Source organism: Gopherus evgoodei, unplaced genomic scaffold, assembly GCF_007399415.2.
Source record: "Gopherus evgoodei ecotype Sinaloan lineage unplaced genomic scaffold, rGopEvg1_v1.p scaffold_52_arrow_ctg1, whole genome shotgun sequence".
Taxonomy (NCBI): domain Eukaryota; kingdom Metazoa; phylum Chordata; order Testudines; family Testudinidae; genus Gopherus; species Gopherus evgoodei.
In genome coordinates, this window is record NW_022060073.1 from 849,517 (window position 1) to 871,869 (window position 22,353).

The 22,353-nt window shown below is 45.0% G+C and overlaps 1 protein-coding gene across 1 annotated transcript in view; it reads right to left on the reverse strand.

Moving 5' to 3' along the window:
• Positions 1-22,353, reverse strand: part of LOC115643208 (dedicator of cytokinesis protein 2-like) — a 298,187-nt gene that overhangs the window by 147,662 nt on the left and 128,172 nt on the right. Inside the window, exons 20-23 of the mRNA XM_030547079.1 lie at positions 21,843-21,932; positions 16,804-16,904; positions 16,300-16,434; positions 2,279-2,390 (exon numbers count right to left, since the gene is read on the reverse strand). Of these exons, the coding sequence (XP_030402939.1) occupies positions 2,279-2,390; positions 16,300-16,434; positions 16,804-16,904; positions 21,843-21,932 (438 nt within the window). The remainder of the gene's footprint in view (positions 1-2,278; positions 2,391-16,299; positions 16,435-16,803; positions 16,905-21,842; positions 21,933-22,353) is intronic.

Consider the following 22,353-nt stretch of genomic DNA (forward strand, 5'->3'; position numbering starts at 1 on the left):
TCCTGGCTAATACCCAGTCTTATTAATCTCTCCTCACATGGAAGCTGTTCCACATTCCTAATCAATTTTGTTGCCCTTTTCTGAACCTTTTCCAATTCCAATATATCTTTTTTGAGATGCGGCGACCACATCTGCACGCAGCATTCAAGATGTGGAAGTACCATGGATTTATATAGAGGCAATATGATATTTTCTGTCCTATTATCTATCCCTTTCTTAATTATTCCCAACATTCTGTTAGCTTTTTTGACTGCTGCTGCACATGGAGTGGATGTTTTCAGAGAACTACTCACAATGACTCCAAGATCTCTTTCTTGAGTGGTAACAGCTCATTTAGACCCCATCCCTTGTCTCACTGTACAAGGAAACAATGACACAAAGTTGGTCAGCATGATAGCCAGTAGTCTCGGCACACCAGCAGCCAAACCGTTGTCAAGTTTTCTGTAGGTATCACAGCAAAGATACCTTCCTTAACATAAAGAAGAATGTTAAGGAAGGATTTCAAGAAGGATAATAAGGTAGCTTTCAGGATGTTTATGGAGAGCTTCTCCCAGCCATGAAGGGAAGCACAAGAGAGAGCACAAAGGGACTTGTTTGAAAATTTAACAGGTGAATGATGGAGGGTGGCATCACTGGCCAATCCAAAGTGGGAGTCAACACCCAATAGTACATGAGAGATGGCAGGTACGGTGGGGATAGGCTAGGAAGGGTCCTGAAATTTAAGACCAGAAGCTTTGTTTGATCTGATAGAGAAGAGGTAGCCAATCCCACAGTATTCTTGCCAGCAAGTTAAGGAAGTATGGACTGGATGAATGGACTATAAGGTGGATAGAAAGCTGGCTAGATCATCGGGCTCAACGGGTAGTGATCAATGGCTCCATGTCCAGTTGGCACCCGGTATCAACCGGAGTGCCCCAAGGGTCCGTCCTGGGGCCGGTTTTGTTCAGTATCTTCATTAATGATCTGGAGGATGGCGTGGACTGCACCCTCAGCAAGTTTGCAGATGACACTAAACTGGGAGGAGTGGTAGATATGCTGGAGGGTAGGGACAGGGTCCAGAGTGACCTAGACAAATTGGAGGATTGGGCCAAAAGAAATCTGATGAGGTTCAACAAGGACAAGTACAGAGTCCTGCACTTAGGATGGAAGAATCCCATTCACTGCTACAGACTAGGGACCAAATGGCTAGGCAGCAGTTCTGCAGGAAAGGACCTAGGGGTTACAGTGGACGAGAAGGTGGATATGAGTCAACAGTGTGCCCTTGTTGCCAAGAAGGCTAATGGTATTTTGGGCTGTATAAGTAGGGGCATTGCCAGCAGATCGAGGGACATGATCATTCCCCTCTATTCAGCATTGGTGAGGCCTCATCTGGAGTACTGTGTCCAGTTTTGGGCCCTACACTACAAGAAGGATGTGGAAAAATTGGAAAGAGTCCAGCGGAGGGCAACAAAAATGATTAGGGGGCTGGAGCACATGACTTATGAGGAGAGACTAAGGGAACTGGGGTTGTTTAGTCTGCAGAAGAGAAGAATGAGGGGGGATTTGATAGCTGCTTCAACTACCTGAAAGGGGGTTCCAAAGAGGATGGATCTAGACTGTTCTCAGTGGTACCTGATGACAGAACAAGAAGCAATGGTCTCAAGTTGCAGTGGGGGAGGTCTAGGTTGGATATTAGGAAAAACTTTTTCACTAGGAGAGTGATGAAGCACTGGAATGGGTTCCCTAGGGAGGTGGTGGAATCTCCTTTCTTAGAGGTTTTTAAGGTTAGGCTTGACAAAGCCCTGGCTGGGATGATTTAGCTGGGGACTGGCCCTGCTTTGAGCAGGTGGTTGGACTAGATGACCTCCTGAGGTCCCTTCCAACCCTGATATTCTATGATTTTATAAATGAAGGAGCTGTGTAACTCCCTTCCTCTCTACCAGGCATGGCACTGTGCCGACAGAGAAGGATTCTGATGCAGTAATACTTAATGGCACCAATTCTGCATGATGCATGTCCCCTCACTCCATCTAACCATGTGTAACAGGATGGCAAATTCTAGCACCCTGCATAAAAGCAGAGGAATGGCTAGACTGGATCTGCTCAGTGGCCAATCTAGTTCTGTGTGATGTCTGACAGTAGGCAGCAACAAATGCTTCAGAGAATGAGGCACACACATGAGTGCGCACACACACAAACACGCTCCCATATATCTGCACCTCTCCAGAATCTTGCTGAGGTTTCAGCTGTAGGGACAAAAACAGGTATCATAAGGCCAGGACTCCCCTGCCCTCCTCACCTGGGATAGCAGGGTTGTATTCTCCAGTGTGGATTTCATCAGCTGATTGACAGACAGGAAGAATTGCTGCAACGAAGCCTGGAATTCTGTTTTTTCTTTCCCTTCATAGAGTCTGAGGGAAAACAAGCAGAATAAATATCACAATCCTCTTCCTCTCTTGTTCACAGAAGCGATCTTTTTAGCTGATGACATAACAAAGGATATATCCAAGGAGGCAAGAATTCTTCCTACGTGGCCTGTTCAGACTTCATAAGAACATAAGAACGACCATACTGGTCAGACCAATGGTCCATCTAACCCTTGACAAAGTCCCTCACCAAAGGCTCTTATGCAAAGTAAGCTGCCATGGGATAAGAGGGAAAGTGCTCTCATGGGTTGGTAACTGGCTAAAAGATAGGAAACAACGGGTAGGAATAAATGTTCAGTTTTCAGAATGGAGAGAGGTAAATAGTGGTGTCCCACAGGGGTCTGTTCTGGGCCCAGTCCTATTCAACTTATTCATAAATGATCTGGAAAAAGGGGTAAACAGTGAGGTGGCAAAATTTGCAGATGATACAAAATTACTAAAGATAGTTAAGACCCAGGCAGACTGCAAAGAGCTACAAAACGATCTCTCAAAACTGGGTGACTGGGCAACAAAATGGCAGATGAAGTTTAATGTTGATAAATGCAAAGTAATGCACGTTGGAAAACATAATTCCAACTATACATATAAAATGATGGGGTCTAAATTAGCTGTTACCACTCAAGAAAGAGATCTTGGAGTCATTGTGGATAGTTCTCTGAAAACATCCACTCAACGTTCAGCGGTAGTCAAAAAAGCAAACAGAATGCTGGGAATAATTAAGGAAGGGATAGATAATAGAACAGAAAATATCATGTTGCTTTTATATAAATCCATAGTATGCCCACATCTTGAATACTGAGTGCAGATATGGTCACCCTATCTCAAAAAAAAATATTGGAATTAGAAAAGTTTCAGAAAAGGGCAACAAAAATGATTAGGGGTATGGAGGCTTCCGTATGAGGAGAGATTAATAAGACTGAGACTTTTCACCTTGGAAAAGAGATGACTAAGGGGAGATATGATTGAAGTCTTTAAAATCATGACTGGTGTAGAGAAAGTAGATAAGGAAGTGTTGTTTATTAGCTCTCATACTGCGAGAACTAGGGGTCATAAAATGAAATTAATAGGCAGCAGGTTTAAAACAAATAAAAGGAAGTATTTCTTCACACAACACACAGTCAACCTGTGGAACTCCTGCCAGAGGATGTTGTGAAGGCCAATACCATAACAGGGTTCAAAAAAGAACTAGATACATTCATGAAGGATAGGTCCATCAGTGGTTCTTAGCCAGCATGGGCAGGAATGGTGTCCCTAGTTTCTGTTTGCCAGAAGTTGGGAATGAGCGACAGGGGATGGATCACTTGATGATTCCCTGTTCTGTTCATTCCCTCTGAGGCACCTGGCATTGGCCACTGTCGGAAGACAGGATACTGGGCTAGATGGACCTTTGGTCTGACCCAGTAGGGCCATTTTTATGTTCTTAGTATCCCATCTTCTGACAGTGGCTGGTGCCAGATGCTTCAGAGGGAGTGAACAGAACAGGGCAATTTATCACATGATCCATAACCTAACATCCAGGCCCAGCTTCTGGCAGTCAGAGGTTTAGGGACATCCAGCGCATGCGTTTGCATCTCAGACTCTCTTGGCTAATAGTCATTGATATATCTGTCCTCCATTAACTTATCTAATTCTTTTTTGAAACCAGTTATACTTTTAGCCTTTACAACACCCTCTGGTACAGTTCCACAGACTAACTGTGCATTGTGTGAAGAAGTATTTCATGATATTTGTATTAAACCTGCTGCCTATTAATTTCATTAGGTGACACCTGGTTCTTGTGTTATGTGAAGGGGTGTATAACACTTCCTTATTCACTTTCTCCACATAATTTGTGATTTTATACACCTTTATCACAGCCCTCGAGTCATCTCTTTTCTAAGCTGAACAGTCTCAGTATTTTTCATCTCTCCTCCTATTGACGCTGTTCCATACCCCTCATCATTTTTGTTGCCTCTCTCTGTATTTTCCCAGTTTTAATGTATCTTTTTTGAGATGGGGCAACCAGAACTACACAGTGTTCAAGGTGTGGGCGTACCATGGATTTATATATTGGCATTACAATATTTTCTGTCTTACCATCTACCCCTTTTCTAATGATTCCTAACACTGTTCGCTTTTTTTGACTGCTGCTGCACACTGAGCAGATGCTTTCAGAGGACTGTCCAGAATGACTCCAAGATTGCTTTCTGAGTATAACAGCTAACTTAGACCCCATCATTTTGTATGTATCGTGGGGATTATGTTTTCCAAAGTGCATTACTTTGCACTTATCAACAATGAATTTCATCTGCCATTTTGTTGCCCAGTCACCCAGTTTTGTGAGCTCCCTTGGTAACTATTTGCAGTGTGTTTTAGACTTAAGTATCTTGAGTAATTTTGTATCTTCTCCAAACTTTGCCACCTCATTGTTCACCCCTTTTTCCGGATCATTTATGAATATGTTGAACAGCACTGGTCCCAGTACCGATCCCTTGGGGACCCCGCTATTTACCTCTCCATCATGAAAACTGACAATTTATTCCTGCCCTTTGTTTCTTTTCTTTTAACCACTTACTGATCCAGGAGAGAACCTTCCCCTTTGTCCCATGGCAGCTCTCTCTGCTTAAGAGCCTTTGGTGAGGGACCTTGTCAAAGTCTCTCTGAAGGTCCAAGTATGCTATATATGCTGGATCCCCCTTGCCCACATGTTGATTGACCTCCTCAAAGAATTCTAGTAGATTGGTGAGGCGTGAGTTCCCTTTATAAAAGCCTTGTTGATTCTTCCCCAACATATCAGGTAGATCTCTGTGTTTGACAATTCTGTTCTTTACTACAGATTCAACCAATTTGCCTGGTACTGAAGTTAGGCTCACCGGCCTGTAGTTGCCGGGATCACCTCTAAAGTTCTTTTTTTTAAATTGGCATCACATTAGCTATCCACCAGTCACCTGGTACAGAGGCTGATTTAAGCAGTACACGGTAATTTAACTTAATACACAGCGAGAATTTCAATGAATTACAATCCTTCTTGAGCAGCTTGTAAATTAGAACAAGCTTTAAAGAGACACACGGTAGCTCCTTCTCCCTGTTACTAAGAGAAGGGACAGGATACGAACAATATGAGCTGTAGCCAAGCCAATGAGCAATTCTCTCACAGTCTCGTAGGAATTTCCTTTGGCTTTTCTGCCCCCTTCATTCTTTTTTCTCATGAGCATTCATCATACTGTTGGGCTTCACCAGCACAAGAATTCATGGAAAGTTGCATGTGGGAGTATTTGTGGAAAAAACATTTTACATTTGCACATGCCAGAAGAGCTGCCACACTCATCCAATGAGGCAGACAGCTCAGTATTATGGGACTTATCTGAGCATTCACAGCTATCCAGCGTACCCCAAACAGTGAATACTTACACAGGATGGTTTGTGAGCAATACACAGAATAGGAAAACTGCCCCAGTTTACTTGGAAGTGTCCTTTCTCAAGTAATCACACCAGCAGATCTGTTGCGATGGATATTTCAGCTGGCTTGCATCTTGGGGGCAGAACCTGACCTGTCAGTCATGAGCAGTCGGGGAATGCCCCACCCCCTGAAATTCCTACCAGCTGAGACAATTTCCATTGCCAGGATAATTCAGTTGTACTTTTCTAAATCAGAGATTGTTTCAACGATACTTTGAGCAGAGACAACAGTTTCTCCTGTTGCAGAGCATGTGGATAATTTGCACTAATTAAATTGTAACCATTAGTTTCAGTGAGCTCTCTGCTGCCATCTTTTGATGAACTAGGGGAAAAACCTCATGAGTAAAATAAACCTGAATTTTTGGATGTCAATTTTTATCTCTATTTCAACTCTGGATGATCCTTTTGTTTCCACAATGGGCAAGATCTCTGGACCTTATCACTCAAAGAAAGGAAACTTTCATATAAGCAGGAATCAATTTTACTGTTCTTTATCGTGCTAAAGTCCACAGATCTGTTACAATGGGATTTTCACAACAATGTGCTTCCAGTGTGGGAAGGATGATCATCCTTTAACTACATGCAGATCTTCCCTTTACTAGGATATCAGAACATGGATAAGATTTCTGGAAAAAATGCCATTTGAGGAAGATTTATTGACCAGCTTGGTGAATGTATGGCTCTTATGGCCATGCAACTGCTTAGCAGATTTTGTAATAGGAGATATAGGACATCTCTGCCCATGAGATTCTCAGTGATCCTAACAATTGGGCTCTGATTCTTAATAGAAATGAGGAAGAAAATTTCTTGAATTGTTTGATTAAAAAGAAATTAAGTTCACTTTGGGAATAAATACTATGATGGTTCTGAGGACTACCTGTCTGAATTAAAGATAAAATGATGGGTCCCAACTTTGAAATGTAATCTGGTTGGACATAATACACTCTCACCTAGTTAGATTAATATAAAAATACAACACAGGCACATAGGGATAAAATTAAAAAGGCCAAGGAACAAAATAAGATTAAACTGGCTACGGACATAAAGGGTAGCAAGAAATCATTTTACGAATTCATTAGAAGCACAAGGAAGACCAAGGACAGGGTAGGCCCATTAGCTCAATGAAGGAAAGACAATAACAGAAAATGCAACAATGACTGAAGTGTTAAATGCCTTTTTTGTTTCAGTTTTCACCAAAAAGGTGAGCAGGGACCTGACGACTAAGGGCAGGTCTACACTTAAAACGCTGCATTGACACAGCTGCACCAATACAGCTTCACGGCCATAGCACTTAATGAAAACTCTTCTACGCCAACAGGAACGTTCTGGTATCACTTAATATTGGGATGTGTTTGCGTAACTAGCACTTCTTAGGAATGTGTATTTCTGCAGTATCAGCCTGTTCTTCCCAAATTCTGTGGGCAGGTCCTGCCTCATACCAGGCTTATGTCTCAGGCTCTTTTCCTACTACACCAAGGGGCAAGCATTGAGGCAAGGGCCCAGGGGATACCACCCAGTGACGGGTTGGGAGGGAGAAAAACCTGTTCTGGTGGGGGCAGAGGGGCCATATAAAGAGGCTTTGCCCCCACCAAGGGCCAGAGGAAAGGAAAGAAAGAAGAAACAGGAGTCCGTAAGAAGCCCATGGAAGAGGTGGAGAGAGCCATGAAACAGCCACAGGAAGACCATGAGGTGAAATTGGGGGTGGGAGAGAGACCCCTCAGGGAGGCAGTTGAGGGTCAAACACTGAAATGAACCACACCTTGAGGACTCAGTGGGGCAGAAGAAGCAGCTGCAAGGGAGGCCTGTGGCTGCACAGCAGGCCTTGCAAGAGGCTGTGCAAGACCTGGAATCTCAGCGAAAGAAACTCAGGGAGACCATGGTTCATCTTTTAGATCTTTGCAGAGGTTTAAGATGGCCAGAAACCTCTTCTGAGGTAAGTAAGCCATTGCTATGGTTGAGTAGAGGACACGTCTGATGAATTCAATTATTTGAACTGTGTCGATATTGACTTTGTTTGTTTTCCCATTCAAGCATACAACAGTAGGATGACCAGGAACTTGTGTGGATTTTTCTGCACAATCGCTGCCTGAATCCCCAGAGTTGAAGCCACTCTATACATCAACTCTTGGAAAGTCTTGTAGTCCTCTGGGATGGGCGATGTTGTTTCAGGAGCTGGTCTCAACAGTCCTGATGATGTCCATACCAGAGGCAATAGCACCACCTCAGACAGCACTGGAGAGTGGCAGTCTTTGCACTGCACCCCAGTCTCCCTACCAGATGACCAATGGTGTGTGCTTTAAGATCCATACCATGAAGTGTCCACTTCCACTTTTGTGGAAGGCCCCAGGAAAGAATGAAGACTTCTCTTCTCATCATGAACTTTGTGAGAGCTCTTAGGTGAGGCAGAAGCAGCTTGAGGAGTATTCTTAGCTGAACAGTGCTCAGCTCACTTGGGGCAGAGTCACCAGGATCAGACGAGGGAAGCATGATTTTCTAAAAGGTGCTACCTCAGACAAATTTGTCTGGACTCCACATCCTAGTCAAGAAGGGCTTGCAAATGCTGCATTTGTCCTTTGAATGTCCTTTTCCCAAACAAGAGAGGCAGGAAGAATATTTGTCATTATAAGGGATTACTGCTGTGCAGCAGGATCATTGTTTAAGCCCTGGAGACTTCAGCATACTTACAGCAGAGAGGACTGCAAGAGAATAAAAGAAAATAAAGGGTCCCATTGAAAGGGAACTGAAATCTAACAACTTTATTTAATCTTAACTGTCTAAGTATTATTTAGAAGAAGAGATTCTGAAGAAATGCTAGCTAAAAAATGTCACTGGAAGAGCAATATGGAGCTCTACCATTAGCCATGGTGGTGAGAAGGATCTGAGAGAGAGTCAGTGTAGCCATGTCTTTATGCCATTGGCTGCAAGTGCAAGGATGTACAGGGCACATGTGTTGCCCTAATGGTACTGCTAGCAAAAGTCTCCGACTCGAGTGCACTGTGTGCACATATACCTAAAGTGGAATGTACATATGCACAATCTCCTGAGGAACTACCAGTTCCAACATGACTTGGCATTTCTGTTTCACCACTCCAGGCATCTTTCTGGAAAGGGAGTGAAGTGTTTGCCAGACTCATTGCCCTGGCTCCATCTCAGTACAGTGGTAGACTGATGCCAGTTGAGGTGAAAACACTCTATTAGAAATAGGCAACGAGTTGTTGCACTTGGGCTTTTTGGTCCCGTCAGAGGTTCTCGCCTATGTAAGAGTTACCTGAGACATTGAATTCATTCTGTCTGTTGCATACACAATCGTAGAATCATAGAAATGCAAGAGTGGAAGGGAACTCGGTAGGTCATCTCGGCCAATCCCCTGTACTGAGGCAGGACTAAATATTACTTAGACTATCCCTGAAGGATGATTGTATAACCAGTTCTTAAAAAACTCCAATGATGGAGATTCTACAACCTCCCTAGGTAATTTGTTCTACTGCTTAACTACCCTGACAGTCAGGAATTTTTTCCTAATGACTAACCTTTAAATCTTCCTTGCTGCAATTTAAGCCCATTACTTTTATCCACTATCCTCAGTGGATAAGGAGAACAATTTATCACTTTCCTCTTTATAACAACCTTTTACATACTTGAACACTGGAATCGTGTCCCCTCTCAGTCTTTTCTTCTCAAGACTAAACAAATCCAGTTTTTTCAGTCTTTTCTTGTAAGTCATGTTTTCTGGACCTTGAATCATTTTTGTTGCTCTCTTCTGGACTGTCTCCAATTTATCCACATCTTTCCTGATGTGTGGTCCTAGAACTGGACACAATACTCCAGCAGAGAAATGGTCTGAGGTAAACAGGATGAAGTTCAATAAAGATAAATGCAAAGTGCTCCACCTAGGAAGGAACAATCAGTTTCACACATACAGAATGGGAAGAGACTGTCTAGGAAGGAGTATGGCAGAAAGAGATCTAGGGGTCATAGTGGACCACAAGCTTAATATGAGTGAACAGTGTGATACTGTTGCAAAAAAAGCAAACATGATTCTGGGATGCATTAACAGGTGTGTTGTAAACAAGACACGAGAAGTCATTCTTCCGCTTTACTCTGCGCTGGTTAGGCCTCAACTGGAGTATTGTGTCCAGTTCTGGGCACCGCATTTCAAGAAAGATGTGGAAAAATTGGAGAGGGTCCAGAGAAGAGCAACAAGAATGATTAAAGGTCTTGAGAACATGACCTATGAAGGAAGGCTGAAGGAATTGGGTTTGTTTAGTTTGGAAAAGAGAAGACTGAGAGGGGACCTGATAGCAGTTTTCAGGTATCTAAAAGGGTGTCATCAGGAGGAGGGAGAAAACTTGTTCACCTTGGCCTCCAATGGTAGAACAAGAAGCAATGGACTTAAACTGCAGCAAGGGAGATTTAGGTTGGACATTAGGAAAAAGTTCCTAACTGTCAGGGTAGTTAAACACTGGAATAGGTTGCCTAGGGAAGTTGTGGAATCTCCATCGCTGGAGATATTTAAGAGTAGGTTAGATAAATGTCTATCAGGGATGGTCTAGACAGTATTTGGTCCTGCCATGATGGCAGGGGACTGGACTTGATGACCTCTCGAGGTCCCTTCCAGTCCTTGAGTCTATGAGTCTATGAGAGGCCTAATCAGCATGGAGTAGTGTGGAAGAATTATGTCTCATGTCTTGCTTACAACACTCCTCCTAGTACATCCCAGAATGATGTTTGCTTTTTTTGCAACAGTGTTACATTGTTGACCCATATTTAATTTGTGATCTACTATAGCCCCCAGATCTTTTTCTGTAGTACTCCTTCCTAGACAGTCATTTGCCATTTTGTATTTGGGCGACTGATTATCCATTCCTAAATGGAGTACTTTGCATTTGTCCTTATTGAATTTCATCCTATTTATTTCGGACCATTTCTCCAGTATGTCCAGATCATTTTGAATTTTAACCCTATCCTCCAAAGCACTTGCAACCCTTCCCAGCTTGGTATCATCATTCACAAATTTTAAAACTGTACTTTCTATGCCATTATCTAAATCACTGATGAAGATACTGAATAGAACTGGATCCAGGGCAGATCCCTGCAGGCCCCTATTTAATATGCCCTTTGAGCTTGATTATTAACCATTAATAACTACCCTTGAATACAGCTTTCCAACCAGTTGTACACCTACCTTATAGTAGTTTCATCTTGGTTATATTTCTCTAATTTGCTTATGAGAAAGTTAGTAAGGCTTTTGATACTATCTCACATAAAGTCAAGATGTATCCTATCTACTGCTTCCCCCATCCAAAAGGCTTGCTACCCTGTCAAAGAAGGACATTAGACTGCTGTGACATGATTTGTTCTTGACAAATCCATGTTGACTGTTACTTAGCACCTTATTATCTTCTAGACACTTACATATTGATTGATTGAATATTTGTTCCATTATCTTTCTGGATAATGAAGTTAAGATGATTTAATTATCAATTAGATAAATTATGAAAGTTTGTAATTTAATTATAACCTAATTTCTTCAAATTATAGCCTGTACACAAGATTTCAATTTATTATAGCTATATGAAAAGTTTAACGAGTCTGCATTATTCTGTTGCTAAGATCATTGAGACCCTGGAAAGACTAACAGAGGCTACAGTTCTTAAAGAATCACTGTTTAATGAATCTTGACTCAATCTAATTAATGGCTTTATCTGTAAATTCTCTTAAAATTAAAAAATACACTGTATTTTTCATGTATAACAAAGACATTGATTCTCCCGTGTAAGAGCAAAATGTAACTCAGACTTAACTATGGAGTCCTGACTAAAGCCTTTATAATACCATAGTGATCATGAAAAGGACTGTGGGAGCATTTGCCAGATTAAATGGTAATGCTCCAGTTTCAGAGAGATAAAAGAACTGCTATCTGTATACAAAGCAGGGAATGTTGTGGGATGGTAAAATGGGAATGTGAAAATGAACCTCCTTTAGGAACTTGTTCAGATGTTTCAGGCAGAGCCTTCCTTCCTTGTTCTTTAATTCTCAAAGCTAGGATGCAGAGAGAACTGCCCTTGATGGAAAATGCATGGATTACATAGCTCCACAGTGAAGTGGAGGATGAATGGTTTTCTACCTGTCCTGGTGTTTCCTTGGAGTAGTCAAGATTGGGAGTGGTCAAAACAGAGCCTGTGACTCTCGCACAGCTCCATAAGGTACTCCCTCTGGACAGTGACCAGTAACCTTATTTTGTCCAAAGGTCTACGTAGCCAGGTGTTCCTGACACCAATCTAGAGGTCTAACTCTGCGTGGGTAGGAGCCATGTAGATTGCTTTGAGATAACTGTTCTGACTTTGCCTCAGTACCCTGGACTTTCTCTAGTTATCCCTTGCAAAGTGGTATTCTCTCCTGTTCTACTCAGGGACCATTTCAACTTTTCCATTTGACCGTTATTCTTTTCTGTTGTATCTGTCGGGGACCTGGATTCTAACTTGACTTTTCTGAGTATTCTGACTGATTAGTCTCGGTTTTCAGAAAAGTTTTCCACTGTAGTACTGAACAAATTGAGAACTGATTTGCTTGGGCGTCTGCTCTCAGTGAGCAAAGCCCCATACACTAGCATGAAACAAATATACGTCCCACTATCTTTTCAGAGAGACAGTGCATAAGCTGTAAGATGTTTAAGTTCAGAGTGGTACCACCTGTGGTGTAGCCCACCCTTTTTAGCACTGCCCTTAGGATGTAAGACGACACCTCATAATTCCTCTCTCTCTCGTTCTGATGCTGCCTGAGAGCGTTCATGCCCAGGGGAGGGGGGTTAAGGTGACCCTGCCCAGACATGGCTGCCTGTGAAGGGCCTGTAGAGTGAGAAGCCCACTCTTTCAGATGAGCATCCCTTCCAGTTGGAAACACTGAATCTCCAACCAGGAAATATAGACACATTTAGTAGTGACACCAGGTTGAATCTGAATTGGTGCACACTAAAGAACTTTTTGGCCTTATAAAATGGAGGCTGGGGGGCTAAATTAAGTAAATGCTGGTCCAAGGGGGCCCTTAGCACGTGCTTGTTCTTCCACATCTGGGCTGCTCTCCATCTCATCACTCCACAGTCAGCTGCTGACAAGAGGAGGTGGTGAGGAAGCATTGCAACCTGCAGCACCAGCTGGGCACAACAGACTGGTTATTAGAGTATGGCAATCTGCTGTGGCAGCTGGGGATAACAGGCAGGTACCTTCACATTTTTTAGGAGTGGCTAGAATTTCCCAGTTCTCTATAATATCTTCCCAAGGAGCATGAGGTGGATATGCTTACCTTGGTAACCCTGGACCATCTGAGCAGTTTCACAGCACTGTGTCTCAAAGAGTCTACCTTCTGCTTGTTCTAATATACATTATTATTTTGATCCTCTAACGCTAAGCCTCCTCCCCTGACGAGGAAGATGTGTGTGTGCGCGCGCATGTCAGGGGGAGAGAGGAGTTACAGAAATCTCACAAGTCTCACAAAGCATGTCATGTGAGGTCTCTAATGAAAGCCAGTGCCACGCTGGCCTATAAGGCCATTGTGAAATGTATGTAAAGCTACTATGTAAGGAGTTATGTATATATATTGAAAATATGTTTTCATATCTAGATCAATGTATTAGTCACCAGCAAAGGTAAAAAACCCAGGTTTCTCTCAGATAAGAGATGTTTATTCCTCTCTCTTTATCAGAATGTAAATTAAGCATTGTAAGCTAACACAACAGATGTCCATTTACATACAAAGAGATGTGAAATCAACAGAAAAGGAGCACACAGGAAAAAAACAAGCCATGGGAGGTTATCCTGACTATGAGTCAAGACAATGAACAATGGGCGTATATTTAAAAGAGGAAGACACCTCTTCATCCTGTACCTAGTACATAAATGGACAGTGCATTTGCATTCATGAAAACAGGATCTAAAGTTTCACTGAAAATGCGGCAGAGGATTTTGGATGAGATCAACTTTTCTGGACAGGAGGTTAACCTGTTAGTGAAGTTTCCTCTTCAGAAAGCATATTATGGTTTTGTTTTATATGTCACCATTTGTTTCCAATATTCTTAGTCACTATCACTTGAATCTTAAATCTTTGATAATAAACTTACGTGTGTTTTCACTATAAATCTATCTCAGTGCTGTTATGTTGAGCAAAGTGCTGACTCTGAGTTGAATCGTACACACTGCTGTGTCTGTTACTTTGGGAGCCGTGGACCTGGTAATTCTGTGAGTAGCCAGTATCAGGGGCTGGATATCAAAGGGAAGGACTCAAAGGGACTCAGGGACTGGGTGCACCTATTGTTAACCTGCCAGGCAAAGTCTGGGCTGGCCTAGCCCAGAGGAGAGCGCTTGAATAGCTAACTGGCTGATGGGGTTAGGGGGGTGACACCCAGCTGAGCACCAGCAAGACTTCTTCAAGCTGGAGGAAGGGGGTAACAAGAGGACCCACAGCTTTGGCTACCCCAAGAACTCATCATACTGCCATGCTGTGCTCCACAAGGGTGAGCAGGAGAAGCAGGTGCTGATGAATTTATTTATTTCTCTTTTTGAGTAACTGGCCCATGAACCAAAAATATTTCAGCTGATTAGCGTTCTCCCTGCCTCTTTGAGGGCAAATTATTGGCTCCCCTCCTGCTCAGGGACACGTTCAGGGTCTCTCAAGGAAAGGACTGAGGTTTGAGAATGGTCTCCCCAGAAGCTCTAACCCTCTCTAACGTACAGGGTCTACATGGGACAAATGGATCTGCATTTCCCTGGGAACTTCTGAGAGGCCTGTTATAAGATGGCAGCAGGGGGAGGGGGCTGGGCCTAAAGGCCCCTTACCACACTCTAGCATTGTCAATGCTGCATCCAGTGTTCTCCATCTATGGCCTGAGGGGAGAGACAGAGGGAAGGAAAGAGGGCAGCTGAGCTGAGCAGGATGGTGGCTGCTAGTGCCCACTTTAGGGATTTTGGCATAAGGTTAAGAGGCAGCAGGTTTGAAACAAACAAAAAGAAGTATTCCTTCACACAATGCACAGTCAACCTGTGGAACTCCTTGCCAGAGGATGTTGTGAAGGCCAAGACTATAACAGGGTTCAAAAAAGAACTAGATAAATTCATGGAGGACAGGTCCATCAACGGCTATTAGACAGGGTGGGCAGAGATGGTGTCCCTAGTCTCTGTTTGCCAGAAGCTGGGAATGGGTGACAGGGGATGGATCACTTGATGATTCCCTGTTCTGTTCATTCCCTCTGGGACGTCTGGCGCTGGCCACTGTTGGAAGACAGGATACTATGGACCTTTGGTCTGACCTAGTACGGCCGTTCTTATGAGGTAACCCCACCTGGACGGGGCTGTAAAGGGGATACTTCATTGTCCACACAGAGAAGGCCAAGCACCCTGTCCAGACATTCAATAAAGGGGAAGAAGTCAGAGACACAGACCTTTCCTTTTGCCTTTGGCTTGCCTGAAGAGACACTGGCTGCTGCAACAACTTAGAAGGGGAAAGAAAGCTGAGAGGGAAAGCTCCCCAAAGACAAACAGCCTAGAACACAGCCGCAAATTAGACAAAGTATTGAGTCAAACTGTTAGCTTGAAATGCCAAATAATTTCCCTCAGAAAGGTTCCACATGAGGAAAGCTACCCACCTGTCACTGGGGAGTATAGTAACCCTTGCAGAATTTCTGGGGATAGAACATTTTCCTGATGCTAGTGGCAGACAGGTCTGGTTCTTCCCGCAAGCTGCAAGCAGGCTGACGTACCCCTTGTACCAGATCCATGGATTATTGCACAATGACGAATTAAACAAATTCACCACATTGCATCGGATACTTTCAAACAACAAATTAATGGGAGAAAATTGAATTAATCAGCTTAATAAGTAACTGAATGTTAGTCTCCACTTTAATCATTGTTAAACTGCTATCCAGACACCATCCTTTGCAGACTCTGTATAGGGTGATCACTCACACAGTACTGAATTTCAACTGCCCTGGGGTGGAAGATGACAACTGTTTAACCATGACACAGCAACACAACAGTTTAGGGCAGGAGGTCAAAAAACATTGTATCCAACTGCAAACAGAAGGGGACTTCAGGAAAGCAAAATTTAATTACATGGGTTAACAAACACTGTGACATCTACAAAAAGAGCCAGAGAATTGTAGTGAGCATGAAAGAAAATTATCTCTCCTTTACATCCAAAAAGTGGCACCACAAGCAGCGCAGAGCACCCAGCACCATGCTAGGTCACTGGCGTCAGTATTAACTCAGCAGTAGGGAAAGCACCCCTCCAGCATACTGCTCTCTACCCTCATTACTCCAGCACCACTTCCTACAACACCTTGAGTTTTTCCTGTAGGTCTCACATCCCAGTACTCAGCTGGCCTGGACCTGTTGAGCTTGTACTGTGGCCTGTCTGCTGGAGAAGCACTGGAAAGTGAGTGCAAATAATCAGTGACACTTACTGGGAAAAGAGGTGTCTGGAGCGGACAATGAATTTGAAGATATACTCCAAGGCTTTGAAGGTGCGTAAGAGCGACTCACAGGGCTCCCCTCGGCTGGCTGAGTCCACGTACTGTGTCAGCACTGAGATCAGCTTCCTGCACAGTGGAGACAGAGATGTGGGAAGCGGGGCCTGAAAGTTAATATGCCTCTTAAATCTAGCCCTCCCTACCACAGAGCCTGGTCTGAGAGGAACTCCAGATAGACTGGAGAGTTCAGGGCCCTTGCAGAGTCACACTCAGGTTTCCAAACGCCAGACCCCGGCAGGCAGAACAGTGAAAAGAAAGGGGAGCTTCCTGCACTGCAGGGTTCCCCCTCCAGGTTCTTCTGACACCTACAGCTCCATGGCATCCCACTGAACCTCAAGTTTCTGATCTGCTGGCTCCATGGGGAGTGGGGAGTGGATGGGAGGAGACAGGAATGAGGGCCCCATGTGTGCAGAGGCAGATTCACAATCTGATACTTACTTGTAGGCCAGTGTGGCGCTGAAGTGCTGCTGGATATAGGCCTCCAGAACAGCATTGAAGTGGTGGAACTTCCTGTCAGCAATGAGCCCCACAATGAAAACCTGTGGGAGAGAATCCGAGCAGGTGTCAGCGGCAGTTTGGCACTAGGTCAAAGAACTCCTGGAAAGTGGAACTGCGGGTATTGTCTCCTGCTAACAGAACCAGTTCCCAGAAGGGGGGTTTAATATCACCTCGACAGTCCCTGACCCTTGGGTATGAAGGGAAGGTGTTCATATCAGAGCCTGCCCTAAGCCCTTCCTTTCTATCCAGAATAGTAAAGATCACAGAGACGGCAGCAAACATGAAATGAGCTGCAGGGAGCCAACTTGCCTGTGATGGGACATCCGCACCCCACTGGCAGAGATGGGGTTAACAGAGCACTAGGGAGGCTGTGTAGAAAGCAGCCAATAGGAGAGAGGCTGTGGGAAACAGCCAGTCAGGGTTCAGCTGGCCTACATAAAAGGGAGCTGCAGAGCAGAGCAGGGTCAGTTGCTGCTGGGAGCCGGGGAGGGGGTTAAGGATTGCGTCCCTGGAGGGCAGAGAACGGGAAGCCCCTTGGACAGAGCAGTGGCTGGCTCCTGGGACTGAGCAGCTGAGTGTCCTTAGGTGAGGGCAAAGAAGGTGCTGTGGCCACAGGGAAGGGGCCCAGGGAGACATAGCAGCAGTGGAAGGAATTTGAGGTGCAGCAGGAGGCTGCTAGCTACAGGATCCCTGGGCTAGGACCCAGAGAAGTGGGTAGGCCCAGGTCCCCCTCCACTTGCCACTGGGGAAGTGGCTGGACTGTTGGATAGAGACACCTCACCCAGAAGGGGGAACACAGATGACGACCCAGATGAGGGGCTGAGTCAAGAGGAGGATGCTGTGATCCTGGGAACTAAGAGAGGAGCTATAGGCGGGAGCAGAGACAGTGCTGGTGTGCAGATCACGAGCTTCAGCCTGGAGCTAATCCCCAGCATCACCAGGAGTTATCAGGTCCTGTGCCGCCTCATAAGTTTGGGTGTGGAAGGGAGGTCCAAATCTTCCACCTGGGTCTCCCCAGTGGCACTGAACTCAACGGTCCCTCCCATGGGCCAGGAGTCAACAGTACCAGCTGTTGAGCTGGAGGGGAAGTGCAATCTTGCACCAGTCACCCTCCCTTGGGTGGTTCCTGTTCTCTTGCATGGGAAGGAGAGTGCCCTCTATCATTCTTCCTGTGCTGCTTCTTTGGGACAGGAGACTGTGAGCGGTGCCGAGACTGATCCTGTGCCTGGGGTGTGCCGGTGCTGAGAGTCTCTGACCCCAGAGTCATTCCTCAGCTCCTTCTGGACTGAAGCCGGAGTGCTGCAGACTGATGCTGAGGAGCCCGGTGCCATGTCCACAGGGCTCGACTCAGACTGACAGTGGCGAGCACCTTCCATCAGCAGCAGAGAATCCTGTGGCACCTTATAGACTAACAGACATTTTGGAGCATGAGCTTTCGTGGGTGAATGCCCACTTATTGGGATGCATGGATCCAGACTAACATGGCTACCCCTCTGATACTTGACTTCCATTAGCAGTAACTTGAATCTCTTTCTTCGTGTGAGGGCAAAAACTCCTACAGATCTTACACCTGTCTGTTTGATAGCACCTCCCCTAAGCACTTTAGACAAGCCGAGTGTGGGTCGCCCTTGGGCATAAGCTTCTGGCAAACCCCACACAGCTTAAACCCCTGGGTTCAAGGCATGCCCCAGGCCCAAGAGAGGGACAGGGAAATGGGGGAGGGAAACAGCCCCCTATACCTCAAGTCCAAATATCTAACTAACTGTAACTTTTTTAAAAAACTATCTTTAACTATTTACAGAAAACTACGCTAGAGGATCGCTCATTGAACACGAGAGATGAAACACTCCGACAACTGTCACTGGCAGTAAGAAGGAACTGGAGAGGTGGTGTGGCCCTATATGCGGTGCCATAAAGGCATGACTCCAGAGCCGACCCGACAGATACTGCTGGGGAAAAATCTTCCAGCGAACTGTGCATGCGGTGCGCACACACCTGATTGGAATGGATATGAGCAAGCACTCGAAGAACAACCTCTTTCCATCTTTTGGGTTGTCTTGTGAGGAACTCCAGGAGAGGATGAACCACCTCTCCTTCTTGGAGAGGAATCAGAGTCCAGCGGTCTATCCTGGGCTTCCACAAGTTTGGTGGACAAATGAGGATGGACAGAGCTATCTGGCACTAGTTTTGTTGCCAAAGCAAGCTTTGTGGCTTGTTCAAGGAGGTCCTGCTGGAAGCACAGATCCCTGGCAATCTCCACTCACTTTCTGAAGCTGTGGCAGATGTTACACCTCCCCTTGGTGTGTTCCTCACTGAGGCACAAGAAACAACGTGTGTGAGGGTCACTGTTACAACTAGTAACCCCACACAAAAGGCAGTGCTTGAAGCCTGTAAAATGCTGCATGCGCTCAGTGCTCCACATCCCACTAAGCCTAACTAGTAACTATTAAATAAAAAACTGAAAAGCTTTAAATAAAGTCTAACTGCAGGTACTACTTGCTACTTATTGCAACTATTTTCAGGAAGAAGCTAAACTAGCTAAGAGCAGCAAAACATAGTAAGAACTACATGGGGTATTCTGACTGTGGCCACTGGCCATTAGAAGGAACTGAGGGGGACTAGGGTGGTACTACACTTATACCTTCAAGAGTTGCCACGAGGAGGCATAGGGCACTGCCATGATGGGTGTGACACTGGCAGACCAGGTGCCAGCTTATGCCAAGGTCCTCATGCAAGTATGAAAACCTGACAAATACACACCTTGAATCCGTCTGGCTCAGCTGTGTGTTAGTGCTGTTAAAATGAGTGTTAAAATTATAAGAATGTGTTTAGTGTTTAGACTTGATTGAATGCTTGTGAATTGCTGGCTGCATTAATCTCACTTTAATATCTGTATCTGATTTCATAAGGTAATATTGAGTGGTTGTGTTGGGACCCTCTGCAGCTGTGTAAATCACCAGATAAGAGAGAGACATTAACTAGTGTGAAGTGCTGGTCTCCAGCTGAAGGTGTTACATCCTGCCCAACAGGGAAGGTCCATCGACACCAGACAGACTATTGTGGAACATTAAAGAGAAGAAAGGCATTTTGTTGTTCTGCCCTCTGCACACCATGAAGATGATTCATGCAAGTGAATTCCTCCCATCAGCTGAGTTGGCAACTCAGAGTACAAGGGAGGAAAGAAATAAAACCCCCTACTGAGAAGGAAATATATCTCTGTGCTGCTTGGACTCTGGGGCAAGGTTTCTAGGCATAAGCAAAGGATCCGCAGCTACTTAGCCTGGATTAGCCTAAAGAATACATAGAGTTTGCTTATTACAGAAGCTTCTATTACCTTTTGAAATGTAAGATTGGTAATCATTTGTGTGCATATATATTTGCTTGCATTAATCCTGTAAATAACTCTCTTATTTCCTTTTCCTATATCATAAATCTTAATATAGTTTATTATAGGATTGGCTACAAGCATTGTCTTTAGTGTGAGATCTAAGGTGCAACTGACCTGTGGTAAGTGACTGGTCCTTTGGGACTGGAAGTAACCTGAATATTACTATGATTCTTGGTGTAAGGGACCACCTATCAAAAAGGTAGGTGAGACAGTTTCAAGTGCCCAACAGGACTGTTTGTCACTCCATGGTTAGGCTGTTATAGTGCCTAAGAAGTTTATAGTTGATAATTGGTTGGTGAAATTTAAGTATAAAGTTCATAACCAATTTGGGATTTGTGACTTGGTTACCAGCAGTCTGCCCTGAGGTTAGTATTCACCAGGGGCGGCTCTAGGCATTTTGCCGCCCCAAGCATGGCAGGCAGGCTGCGTTTGGCTGTTTGCCTGCGGGAGGTCCGCTGGTCCCGCGGCTTCGGCGGACCTCCTGCAGCCGTGCCCGTGGAAGGTCCAGAAGCCGCAGCACCAGCGGACCCTCCACAGGCACGCCTGCGGGAAGTCCACCGAAGCCGCGGGACCAGCGGAGCTCCCGCAGGCAAGCCGCCGAAGGCACCCTGCCTGCCACGCCTGTGGTGCCGGCAGAGCACCCGCCGCGGCTTGCCGCCCCAAGCACGCGCTTTGCGTGCTGGGGCCTGGAGCCGCCCCTGGTACTCACATCTTGAGTTACTGCAGGCACTTTGACAATAGGTTATGCTGCAAAAGACTTCTGGCTCTGGTACACTGCACTTGCATGTACCTGAGTGGAATAGACATCAGCATCCATTCAAAGAAGAACAATTGTTCTCCATGTCCACCAAGAGTAGGACAAGAAATAATTGGCTTAGTTTGCCGCAAGGAAGATTTAGGTTAGATATTAGGAAAATCTTTCCAACTCTAAAGATAGATGAGCAATGGAACAGATTATCTATGGAGGCTGTGGAATCTCTGTTATTGGAGGTTTTTAGAAGCAGGTTAGACAAATATCTGTCATGGATGGTCTATGTATCCTTAATTCTGCCTCAGCATGGGTGGTTCTCAACCATGGGTACATGTATCCCTGGGGGTACGCAGAGGTCTTCCGGGGGTACATCAACTCATTTAAATATTTACCTACAACAGACAACATAAAAAGCACTAGCGAAGTCAGTACAAACTAAAATTTCATACAATGGCTTGTTTATATTGTTCTATATACTATACACTGAAATGTAAGTACAATATTTATATTCCAATTGATTATCTACAAAATCCTGTGCTAGATATCTCAAGAGTCTCCTCAGTCTTTTCTCCCAGTTTGTGATCTCGCCTGTTTTCGAGGAATTTGTTTTGGACATCACTGGTAGTTCCTCTGTTGGGTCAGAACTGCCCACTGCCACGGAGAATAAAGTGCACTGCCTCCCATTGGTGTAGAGATGGGAGAATGAGCTAGTGAGAGGGTAAACAATTGAATGAGTTTGGCAGTAGGCAGATCAATTGGTAGGAGCATAGAGGGGTGCCGGGTCTGGCCTAGCATCACCCATGTTCAGGGCTGGACAGGGGGAAACAGGAACCTACTTACTAGGGCATCAAAGATGAGTGTATCATAGACATCTGTGGCTGAATTCTCCATCATAATTGAGAACAAGGCATCCAGAGTGTCCTGAAGGAACTGGGGGAGACACAAGAAGAGTAGGAGCCTGAGTGATAATCCCTAGTATGATCCCTGACCAATCCCAAATGCCACCTCAGCCCAAAGGAAAGGAAAGCAGAGGTTACTTACATGTACAGTAACTTTTGCCCCTGTGGATGCTCCACCATAGGATGAGTGCAGGCCTGTCTGCTTTTCACTAGAGACAGTACAGCAGTGTCTGTGGGCCCAAGTCTTCACACAGCAGCTCCTTGTGTTCTCATACAAGGGCATATAAGGAGGCATGGCCCTATCTGTGATGGAGTAGGGGCTATCTGTGTGGGGGATGGGAAAGCCGGGGATTACTTTAGGTGAGGGACAAGTGCTCAGCCTGTAACCTGAACCAGGGAGCAGGGAGGTGTGTCAGTACCTTTGCCCGGGAAGCTGGACAAAGGAAGGGGCC